Below are 12551 nucleotides of genomic sequence, written 5' to 3'. Positions count from 1 at the left end.
ACCATCAATGTTGCCTCAAATATGCCTAAATATCATGAAAAATAGCAAGCCCACCCCTCCCTTTTGAGACTAAGTCTGGGCAAAAATAAAAATGCCAAAAATCTGTTAATAGCAAAAGGCACCACTTTGGGATCTGTCGCATTATATATCTGCCACGTTATGTTAAAAAATATTGAAAGGTTTTCAAGTTGTGCTCTGAAAACGAAGCCCACCCCTCCCTTTTAAGACTAAGTCCAAACCCATGGAAACCAAGAAAAATTAAAAATGACAAAAATCCGCAAATAGCAAAAATGCACTCCTCCTTTTAAGACTAAGTCTGAATCGTTTCCATGGAAACTGAGAAAAATAAAAAAGCAAAAAATCTGTAAATAGCAAAAGGTACCACCTTAGGTTCTGCTTAATATATCTATCTAATTTTTGTTGAAAAATATTGAACGAATTTTGAGTTATGCTCCGGATACAAAATTATTACGGATGGACAGACAGACAGACGAAGACGTCGACTATATCCCCCCCGCATTACATGCCAGGGGGATAATAATAATGAGAGTACTTATACCGCACAATACTCCACACCACAAAGGGGCATGCTCAAAGCGTGTACAAACAGCTCAACATTATTACCCCGGATAACCAAAGTTGCCTGCTAGGCACTAGAAAGTTATAGTTATAGATTTATCCCACCAGGTACCCATTTTCTGTTGGGTGAACAGAGGCAATTTTGAAAAAATTAAACTCACTTGCCTAAGGTAAGACCACATGTATTACATGTGTTTCATTGTGGGGCAGGATTGAAATCCAAGAAACTCTCAGGAGTCAAGCTGCCAAACACGGTCACCCATCCAAGGACTCTCCAAGCTCAACGTTGCTTAACTTCAACTGATTTGTGACCTGAACACTATGCACAGGACCACACACCACCATTACCAGCCAAGCTACAATTACATTATGTTGTTAAAGGACAACAAGCAGTTGATCTCTGGGATGGCAAATAGCCTGTATCTTGAAACTGAATTTGACCTTGCAATTCAGGAACATCCAAGAGGATTCCCCGGAGCTTTAACCAAATACAATGTCCTATGACATTACTGATCCATAACAAAGATGTACAGCTTTGAAACCAATATTCCCATGCCTGTAGCTACCTAATCTGTCGTACAGTCCCTGAACCAGCTTATTTTCCCTACTGCCGTGCCCTGCCTGCAATGCTAAAGCCCTACATGAAGCAAGTCTAGATTTCCCCTGAATCTCCCAAGTCACTGGAGCTCCTTTTCAATTTAAATGGGTCTATTTGTTACTATCAAAATTATATATTCAGAGACTAAGCGTTAGTTTAGTAGCTACCTTGACAACAAAGCTATAATTACTTCCAGCAATTAGTATTATATGCTCATATATTTCCAAAAGGTGTATACAACTTTTCATTTGATACAAGTAAATAAGACACCACATTACATAAGGCTTCTTCAACGGTGAAGATCAGGGTAAGAAATGATCTTTAGCAACCTATGCTTGTCGTAAGGGGCAAATAATGGGATTGGGTGGTTAGGCTTGCTGACTTGGTTGATGCATTTCAATGTGCTCTAATTGTGTACGCCAATGCCAATCACGGGGTTGTCTGGTCCAGACTCAGTTGTGTAAAGGACCGCATCATATAGCTGGAATAATGTTGAGTGCGGCGATAAACGATAAACAAAAGAGACTGACTGAGTTTAGGTTTACGCCGCTTTTAGCAATATTCCAGCAACATCACGGCAGGGGACACCAGAAATGGGTTTCACACACTTTACCCATGTGGGGATTCAAACCCGGTCTTCGGCGTGATGAGCCAACGCTTTAACCACTAGGCTACCCCACTGCCCCGTAAACAAACAAGAAAACAGGCAAATAAACATAAGGCTTTAAAATTGAAAAAGGGTATTTTAGGCCAATAAAAACAACATATTCGTTCTGATTACATAACTAACTTGCTTCTGAGCTATTTCTTTTCACTAAAAATTAATTTGCCTGATATTTGCTCCACTTTTCCTGATCACCATTTTCCCAATTAAAACTCATATAATCACACATATCATCTGTGTCAATGAACATTGCGATGTGTCCCTGGGAGAGGAGGGCGAGGAGGATTCAGTTACACTACATGCTTTTTCTATGTGCAGTGCACTGACTTAATGAACTTCTGAAATGAATTGACTAAAGGCTTAACTTGAAATCATCATGACAAAGGACTTTCTATCTTTGCACAGCAAAATAATGAGTACTGCTGAAAGCTGTTCATGAAAATCCCTACCTACCTACCAAGCTACCTGATTTAAAAATCAAAACCACAATATTGTTTTGTGTGTTCAGAATGAAAATGGCAAAGGTTCTATGAAATACTTTGACTAACACCTTATATAACATGGTATTCTATGTCTGATCATTGACTCAGCCCTAGGATGAAAAAACTCAAGTTTCAATATAGTACAGTAAATATTTTTCGAGTTAACAAGCTGTTTTCAGGACATGACATTGAATATTTGAGGATGACATTTAGACTGGGTATAAGAGATTTGTGTATCACCTCAAAAAGAATAAAGAGCAGCATAAAAGACACCTCTGGAAATGAGATATCCCTGATATGTTCAAGCACTGCTTTAAGAAACCCATAGATAGAGACAAATCACTGATGAGATCATCATACACATATATTCCAATTACATAATCATTTCATGCAAAAAGTTTCAATGAATAACTGCAAAGAAAGCTATTTAGTGAAGATGGCACACATGCTTTATGAATGACCTCAAATGTGATATTTTGCTTTGGCCACTCTTACCCTTTTGAAGTCACCTGATAAAATGCAGCAGTAGATGTCAAAATCAAAGAACACGTCAAAGCAACCCTTTTGTTCCCATGGTCATGGTTCATGAACTCTTGCGTGATCATAAATACAAAGGATTACAATTCATATTGAACAACAATAAGTTGTGTCACATACAGAATGAATGTCCAGCATTTGGTTTGGTTTGTTCTTTAACGACACACTCAACAATATTCCAGCAATATGGCGGCCATCTGTAAGTAATCTAGTCTGGACCAAACAAAGCAGTGATCAACAGCATGAGCATCAATCTACACAATTGGGATACGATGACATGAGTAAACTAAGTCAGTGAGCCTAACCATCCGATCTCGTTAGTCGCCTCTTACGACAAGCATCGGTTGCTGTAGACCAATTCTAACCCGGATCTTCACCCGGTCGAATCTCCAGTAACCCATGCTAGTCGTAAGAAACATCTAACAGGAACGAGTGTCCAGGAATGAGTGTCCAGGCTCTCTGACTTGTTGAATGCATGCCATCGTATCCCAACTGTGCAGATTGAGGCCTATGATATCAATTACTGGATAGTCTGGTCCAGACTTGATTACCTCAAGACCACCATCATATAGCTTGGAAATTGCTGTGTGTGACATTGAACAACAATATAGAATCTTTGTAAATGGTAACATACAGTACCAAATAATTAAGTTAACATACCTTTCTCCAAGTAGTGGGATGAGGAACTTCAAGGGAAGAACTGACTTGTTCACCATAGCTATCATGTAGTTCTTGAATCTCAGAATGCGATGATTAATATCTGAAAGCGTAATGACATCTTAAATCTTCATATTGGTAAAAATGGAAAACACAAAGTAAGGCTGAGAAATAAAAATCATTCTCAAACAATGGCTTTTAAAAAAAAAAAGGTCTCTGAGGTGACATAATCCTTATCAAATCCGCTGCAAATTATCCAGTCAAACTTAAAAAGTAATGAAAATGAAGGTTGTAGTTTAAGATGAAATTAAAAGTCAACAAAAGCGTGACCAGTCAACCTGCACCTTCCCTAGATGATGACTTCGTGTCAAATATGAAGAAAATACAGTGAATCATTTGTGAGACTTGTCTCACTGAAAAGGAAGACATGTATGTGAACAAACTGAAATATTCAAAGTGTCGCTGTGACCTTGAAAACTATGTGAAGGTCACCAAAATCAACTGGACCCTTCGCCTTCTTTAGATGAAGCTTGGGTTTCAAGTATGAAGAAAATCCAGTGAATGGTTCTTGAGATACCTCACTGACAATCTTAACATGCAGGTTAACGTGCTGAAATCTTCAAAGTGTCACTGTGACCTTGAAAATAATGTGAAGGTCACCAAAATCAACAGGACCCTGCGTCTTCCTCAGATGAAGCTTGGTGTCGAATATGTAGAAAATCCAGTGAAGGGTTCTTGAGATATCTCACAGACAAGGGTAAAACGTTTAAGTCCACTTGTGACCTTGAAATGAAAGTCAAGGTCACAAATCTAGGTACCAAATATGAAAAGAATCAAGTAAACGGTTCTTAAGATATTCCAATTCGTATGTACAGATGGACGAACAGACGGAGCCTAATACTATATCCCCCGTTGCACGTTTAATATAGTGCAGTTGGGTGTCCTTTTAGGGGGGTTGTTCAAACTATTATTTAACCAAATACATGGTTCTATTCTGTTACCTGTTGATTTCCAAGCTGAAACATTTTGTTGACCAGAATACTGCATGTAAAAGATCTTGTTGTGAAACCAAAAACAAACAAAGACATATGCATTTTATACAATGAACAAATGTATTCTGCAAAATGTAATTTTTAGACTAAAATTTATATTTTATACTTATCACTCACCCAGTGTTATCTCCCTTGTGACTCTTTTAGGCGGGAAACCACGTCACGTGTTTGGACATGCCCCTCACTCTCTCCTTCTTCGCCCTTGAGGACGGTTGTGAGAATCCAGAGTGCCATGAGGGGAGGTTGGGAGGGCTTACCTCATGAGTCAGGATAAGTATAAAATATCAATTTTAATCTAAAAATTACATATTTTTCCTTATCCTGACTCATGCTTAATTGCTTGTAGAATCCAACGGAACAGGTGGTGGGTCAAGCCACTCTGGATTCCATGCTGATTTACGTCCTGCATACCCCCCTGTGGGAACTTCTTAAAGTATATACTGATCCTTCCTTCCAGCTTCCTCTGACGAGTTTGGGGTGACCACAATATGTCAGATTTTCTGGAACCGCTTCTCCTGACAGTAAAAGTGGATTTATACAACTCCATGATTGATTTCCGCATCAATGGAGAAGTGACCCTTCTTCATATACGAGTAAGTCCTTACAAGTATAGGGTCTGTCACTCATGCTAGCCTACCTTTAGACGTGCGCACGGACTCTAAGCTTCAACTCTCTGAGCGGCGGCTTTTACAAGTCATGTGATAAAGGGTGAGATTCATCTCAGAGTCTTTGAGGAACTGTCAATTGTTGTGCTACAACAAGAGGCCCAAACTGGTGGATACCGGAGACATCCTCGGTAGCAATGTCTCTGAGGTAGTGGTTGGCAAACAACGTCTCCAACTTCCAATAGCAGCTCTCCATTATTGTCGAGCTTGAGCAATTTCCATGTGGAGCAAGTGTCGACGCCAGTGCTCTTACTTCATGAGGTGGAAACGCTTATGCGTTTATTCCTTCCCATGGGATGCTTAGAGCATCTGTTGCCCATGCTTGTGGATCCGGAATCGGAGAGACGAATGTTGGTATTTGTTTGTTGAACCTTGTAGCAAACAGGTCTATTAGTGGAGATCCTATCTTTTGTATGATGCATCTGAATGCTTCTGGGTGTAAAATCCATTCCGTCGGGGATGGTTGTGTTGGCCGAGATAGGGCGTCTGCTATCACATTCTTAGTAGTAGTAAGGCGTTTACGACTGCTTTCATCTCGAGCATGTTGATGTGTAGACTTTGCTCCTGACTCGACCATTTTCCTGCTGCCACTTCGTTGTCGAGGTGGGCTCCCCATCCTTGTAGTGATGCATCTACATAGAGATGACTGTTGTACTCCGGCTCTGATAAGTAGGTTCCTCCGCAAACATTCGACCTTCGTGTCCACCATAGGAGATATGGTTTCGATCCGTCCAGTAGTCCGAAGGAGTCCGAACTGTCTAGATGAACGTTCACAAACACTTGTAGTAGGCGCAGTTGTAGACTTCCTCTGCGTGTCACGTCTTGTGCTGACGTGAGGAGACCGAGTAGGCTCTGCCACTTTCATAGTGGTAATGGAGAGAGTAGTGCTTGAGATATCATCGGTTGTAACTTGATCCAACGCTCCTCGGGGACGACTATGCAATTCTGCGATGTGATGAATCGTATTCCTAGGAATTGCAGATCCTGTGTGGGTTGTAGTTCCGATTTGAGGAGATTAACTAGCCATCCTAGTTGTGTAAGTAGCCTGATCGTGAAGGCTAGTTGGAGTCTGAGTTGACTGGGATCTGGATGAGCTTGAATCCGTCGTCCAGGTAAAATGCACTGCGTAGACCTCGATGATGTAGATAGGCGATGATTGGCTTTGTCACTCAAGTAAACAACCAGGGGCCCGACGATATTCCAAATGGTAGCACCTTCCATTGGAAGTGACGTCCGTTGAAAAGGAATCGTAGATATTTCCTTGAGTCCAGATGTATCGGGATGTGAAGATACGCATCCTGTAGAGCTATGCTGGTGAGGTAGTCTAATGGACGTATGAGTTGTCGCATTGTTTCTAAGCTAGATACAGCATACACACAGTGAATCCCTGTAAGGAAGATTTTAACCTACCTGTTGTAACAATCTGATGGAATAGCCTTGGGCTTCTTGGGAGGGGAGCACCTGAGAGTGTCGACGCTTCTCCCGCGGACTGCGGCACTTGTGACGAACTGCCATCTCTATCTGATGTCTGCGTTGTGATGACTGCTGCTGTTGCCGTAGATGAAGACCTTGTCTTTTTCCTCACTGGCACATCAAGGATGAGGATGGGAGGCTCATCATAGACGTCTACTTCATCTGCTGGGATGATCTCAGTAGCAAACGACCTCGTCTGAAGTGCTGCCTCATGAGAAGACTTCGCCGGAGTCTTAGTAGACGACTTCTTCTTCCGGTAAGATGATGCCCTCATCTTCTTCGACTGCGATGATGTTATCGTTGAAGTAGATGACCTCTTCTTAGAGCCAGAGCCATCAGACACAGCGACCTGCTCCGTAGACGCAGCCGGTAAACTACTTGAATGGTGAATGTCAGTAGGCAACAACAAACGGTTATTAACACAATCATTTGGTTTAGACATGACTTGAGAAAGTCGTCTGCTCCTGTCCTTGGCACGCCTAAAAATGGAATATAAATAATTATTAAATTGAACTTCAGTTAAATGCTGACAAAACTGACAGCGAAAGCTGGAAGAACATGGAGAAATATAATTAGGACATATTAAATGTGGATCAGCAATGACAATCAGAGTTTACAACGACTGCAAGATTTCATAAAAAATCACCATGATGAAAACACATGTCAACAACGTCAACAAATACAGATAATTTTGATCAAATTTCAAACCATATTGTTGGTATATCAATCCTAAAACCTTATACAGCTAATTTAGTAGCAAGGCCTAAAAGTTTAAAGGATATAATGCTGTATAGGGGACCCAGACGCTCTCACAACCGTCCTCAAGGGCGAAGAAGGAGAGAGTGAGGGGCATGTCCAAACACGTGATGTGGTTTCCTGCCTAAAAGAGTCACAAGGGAGATAACACTGGGTGAGTGATTTTACGTCTGCTTTTTTTATGGGAGCTTCAAAAGGGGATTCAGGTGTTCCACTATCATTCGCAAGAAGAAAGAGACAAGCAATTAAGCACGAGTCAGGATAAGGAAAAATTTAACTACGTTTATAAATCTATATAAATTACAGCAAAGGAATTACAATATTAAGGCACAGATGACAACAATATAGTGATGATAATATCCAACTTGTTGCAGCAGTGGTCAAGCTTCCAAAATAGCCCTTGGCTGGGAATTCAGGGTGATTTACCCATTGTAAATTGAAATCAGAAAACTAAAACCTGGGATAACTTCTTTGAGTGGCATTTTAGAAGTTGGGAAGGACAATATAGAACAAACTTTATTGATAACAACTTCTTTTTATTTGTGAGTGCGACGTTTCGATACAGATTCTTGTACCATTGTCAAGCATAATGGAACATGAAGAAGGGGGAAGTATATATATACTGGATGTAACAATGTTACAAAGAAAACAACATAATTAACATAATTGGCTAGGCAGAAAGCTGATGAAGCCAGCGAGTAGACAAAGGACAGCCTGTAATGTACCCAGAGAAGGAGCGCGCTCCAAGCCTTACGCCACAGAATTGATAAACTTCAACAACCCCTCAACACCAGCCTCTCAACTGACTCCATCATCAGTCTCACCTCAGCCTGCATCAACTCCGCTTACTTCACCCGGGGGGACGAGATCTATGAACAAATTCATGGGCTCCCCCTTATCCCCCATCCTAACCGAAATTTACATGACAGACCTGGAAGATAAAGCACTAGATACTGCACCCTTCAAACCTACACGTTGGTATCGCAAAGTGGATGATACCTTCGTCATCCTCCAACCTCAGCAAGACCCCACTCAGCTTCTCACCCATCTCAACAACCAACATCCCGGCATCAAGTTTACCATGGAAACCGAGCAGAACCAGCAAGTACCTTTCCTTGACGTCCTTGTGTCCCGTACCTCCTGCAACCAACTCCAGACCACTGTATATAGAAAACCTACCCATACGGATCAGTACATCCACTACAACTCCAATCATCCACCTAAAGTTAAGACCGGCATCATCTCCACATTAACCAGAAGGGCCAAGAACATCTGTTCAACTAAAATATAAGATGAAATCGAACACCTCAAGAAAGTCTTCGTAGAACTTAACCACTTTCCATCCCAAATAGTCAACAGAACCATTGCTGCAACCCTGTCACCTCCTACCAAAAGACCCAAACCAGATTCAGCCCCCATCAAGATATCCATCCCCTACATTGGCAAACCGTCACATCAAATCAGCCGTCTCCTAAAACAACAAGCTGGCATAGATAGCACCTTCTCCGCGTCCTCCAGCCTTAATAACATTCTCCATGCCAATGGAAGAAAAAACGCCACCGTAAAAAACAACAACCCAAAATGTGTCATCTACAAAATAAACTGTGATTGTGGGCAGAGCTATAGAGGCGAAACGTCCCGACATCAAACGCCAAAAGCCCACCATCAACCGAGACCAAGGATACTTCATTCCATTCGCTTATGATGCACTTATCCACCAAGCCCAATCTACTGTATAAACTCTGCTGTATAAACATCTCATTATTATTTGTACATCAAAAATTTTACAGAAAACAAGTAATCACACATGATCACGAGCGCCACAGGACAAATTATAAAGTTTCATGGGTTATGAGGCGAGATGGATATTTAATTCTTTTATTCAATCAAACTTGTGGATCAGAAACAAGTTTCAGGGGAAAAGGCTAATCAAGTATTAAAGTACTGTCGTAAAGAGAAAAAAACTGTTTTTAGGCTGTTACTCTGTATCCCTAAAATTTACACAATTGAAAATAGCATATGTTGAAATAACCCACATTGGCTTAACTGGGCCTTCAGTTTGGTGCGTAATAGGATATCCAGAAAAGCATGTGTACACATAAAATCGGGCAAAACTTGGAAAAAAATCAAATAGCTGCTGAAAATAATAGATCAGACTACAGATGACAATCAGGTCGAACAGCCAGGTATGACGATGGACCATTGACTCACTTGGCATGAAATGCATGTGCTGCCTACAGGCACAAGGGGTCATCTCAAAGATATTTTATGAGATTTCTTGAGTGTTGAATACGTTTTCATATATTGATAAACACCTAACATGTCTTTCTTTCAATAAGTTTATGTTGAAATTTGTAAAATAGTATGATACCCATAGAAAGGCTTAAATCAGCCATCATTTTTTGTGTATAACATTTTGCAATCAACAGACATCATAACATGTCATGTGTACAAGTATCACACCTGCCTGTCTGTGTAATTACATAATGTGACAGAGACCGAACTCGGGCCATAAATCAATGCGTTTTGTTTATAGTGTATAGCCTGATAGGTGTTAAGTTCAAATTGCATGTGGTCAGTGATCGAAGTTGTGTATTGAATATTGTCATTAGCAGACAGGCAGGCAGACACATAGGTGTCAATAAAACAAGACATTGAGTTTTGTCTGTGACAACGACATATCTATATCATAGTTAGAAATTCTGTCAACGCTAAATAATGACATTGCTTTTAAGTATCGAACTGAGAAAGTGACTCGGTAAGAAGAACATGTGGTGAAATAGACAAATGAAATTATATAAACAGTTAAATAGGTAATCTACTGTCATAACATATAAAAAGCTCGTGCCTGTGAAATATCAACAAAACATTAGAAAAATAGCTCACACCAAAGCCATCACCGAGTATTCACCAGACAACCCGCTTCCAAGCTGCGCGAACCTATTTCACTGCGCATGTACTATGAGCGCAGCCCAGCACAGCGCAGCACAGCTGTTGAAACCACTTTTTCCCCCAAGCGCTGGGAGAAAATTAGTGAATCGTTTGAACTCTGATTTTGCGCGGTTTTTTTTCGAGTTATTTTTCAACTTTATAAGCTGAATTTGCATTTTTGATGATTTGTTTCAGTAAGTCCATATCGAAAGGTATCAGAATCTGCAAAGTTGTGTTTTACGTTGCATGTGACCTTTAAGATGAAGTTAAATGTCAACAAAAACATGACCAGTCAACCTCTCTTGATATCTTGCTCTGTAGTTGTTCAAACACACAAATATTTTCAAGACTGACTTTGACCTTGACATGAATGTCATAGTGTATGAAATATGCAAAAGTTGTACTAAAGAAATTGTTTATTGAAAAAAATTCAAAGGAAGTCTTGAAAGTCTATGAAGAAAATCCAGTGAATTCAGGTTAACATGCTGAAATCTTCAACGTGTCACAGTGACCTTAAAAATTATGTGAAGGTCACCAAAATAGACTGGGCCCTGCGCCATTAGGTGAAGCTTGGTGTCAAATATGAAAACAATCCAGAGAATGTTTTTTGCAATATCTTGCTGACTATGTTAACATGCTGAAATCTTCAAAGTGTCCTTGTGACCTTGGAAATTAAGTGAAGGTCACCAAAATCGACTGAGCCCTGTGCCTTTCCTCGATAAAGCTTGGTGTCAGATATGAAGAAAATCCAAGGAATGGTTCTTGGGGTATCTCGCTGACAAGCATAACATGCAGGTTAATATGCCGATACCTTCAAAGTGTCACCATGACCTTGAAAAATAAGTGAAGGTCACCAAAATTGACTGGGCCCTGTGCCTTTCCTAGATAAAGCTGGATGTCAGATATGAAGAAAATCCAGTGAATGGTTCTTGAGGTATCTCGCTGACAAGAGTAAAACGTTAAAGTCCCCTTGTGACCTTGAAATGAATGTCAAGGTCACCAAACCTGACTGGGACCTTTCTTATACTGTGATGAACCTAGGTACCAACTATAAAAAGAATCTAGTCAACGGATCTTAAGATATTCCAATTCGTACGTCCGGACGGACGAACGAAGCCTAATACTATATCTCCCGCTTCGTGCGGCGGGGGATAAAATTGAAAATTTAAACTATAAATTGTATATTTATATACTTATCCTATCTCACGACTTGCACCTCTCTCTCTTCATTCGACCATGAGTGGAAACGAATTAAAACTTTGCTCCAAGGCCTACCTTGCCCCTCTCCCGTGCTGTGCGTGCCTTCTGTGTCAGTCGTGCTCACTAGTCCATGACAGCACGAGGCATGCGCAGTCCTCACCCACGTGATCACCTCACATACTCATTCTCGATCTTGGAGCCATAAAAGGACAAAATCAGAACGGTGGTAATCTATGTAGTAGGGAGGTAGGGAGGGACTTTATCGCGTGAGATAGGATAAGTATATAAATATACAATTTATAGTTAAAATTTTCAAATTTTTAAACTTATCCTATCTCACGACTTGCACTTATCCCACGGTAGGAAGGTGGGTCATAGATTACCCAAAATCAGCGATAACAGGTAAGTGTTATGCCCAAACTACCGTGAGGAAGCAACTACAAGGTAGGCCAATAACTACCAAGTTACTACGTCGCGAGGGTTAGTTCGAACCCATTGACTTACTAAGCACAATTGCTCCCAGGGACCGGGGATTCCCGAGCAATGTGGTGTTCAGTCACCACCTTCACAAAGTGAAAGGATCGTGGCTTAACGAGTGTAATCAGTCGCATCGCGATTTCCAAGGTACCCCGTAATAAAAGTCTAACAACTAGTATCGGGCCAGCCCCTGCTTCGAAACAACCCCCACAGACACCGTCCCGAGGAGGGTGAAAGAGAAATTGAATCGGTAAAACTCACAATTTTAACGTTCAGTACCACAACATCATCTTATGACTTCCACTACTTACCACAATAATATCACATAGATGTGTATAGGCACTTAGGAGCATGAACGGCTCGGTGTAACACTGGAAAGGACTCACTTCACTGACTTAATTACTCCGTGGAGCAGAGGACAGTAAGTGAGGTGGCGACTCTCTGTAGTCTCAAACAAATGAGAGGAGAAATCTAAATCCC

At 40.8% G+C, this 12551-nt stretch overlaps 1 protein-coding gene across 1 annotated transcript in view; it reads right to left on the bottom strand.

The window, feature by feature from the left end:
- The window catches only part of LOC124263234 (autophagy-related protein 9A-like), a 216914-nt gene that overhangs the window by 130781 nt on the left and 73582 nt on the right, over positions 1-12551 (bottom strand). Inside the window, exon 9 of the mRNA XM_046697826.1 lies at positions 3521-3620. Coding sequence (XP_046553782.1) covers positions 3521-3620 — 100 coding nt within the window. The remainder of the gene's footprint in view (positions 1-3520; positions 3621-12551) is intronic.

The sequence above is a fragment of the Haliotis rubra genome, unplaced genomic scaffold (genome assembly GCF_003918875.1).
Source record: "Haliotis rubra isolate DU_JTF1 unplaced genomic scaffold, ASM391887v1 Scf873, whole genome shotgun sequence".
NCBI lineage: Eukaryota > Metazoa > Mollusca > Gastropoda > Lepetellida > Haliotidae > Haliotis > Haliotis rubra.
The sequence above is the reverse complement of the archived record's forward strand: the minus strand, read 5'-3'. Positions and strand labels throughout refer to the sequence as shown.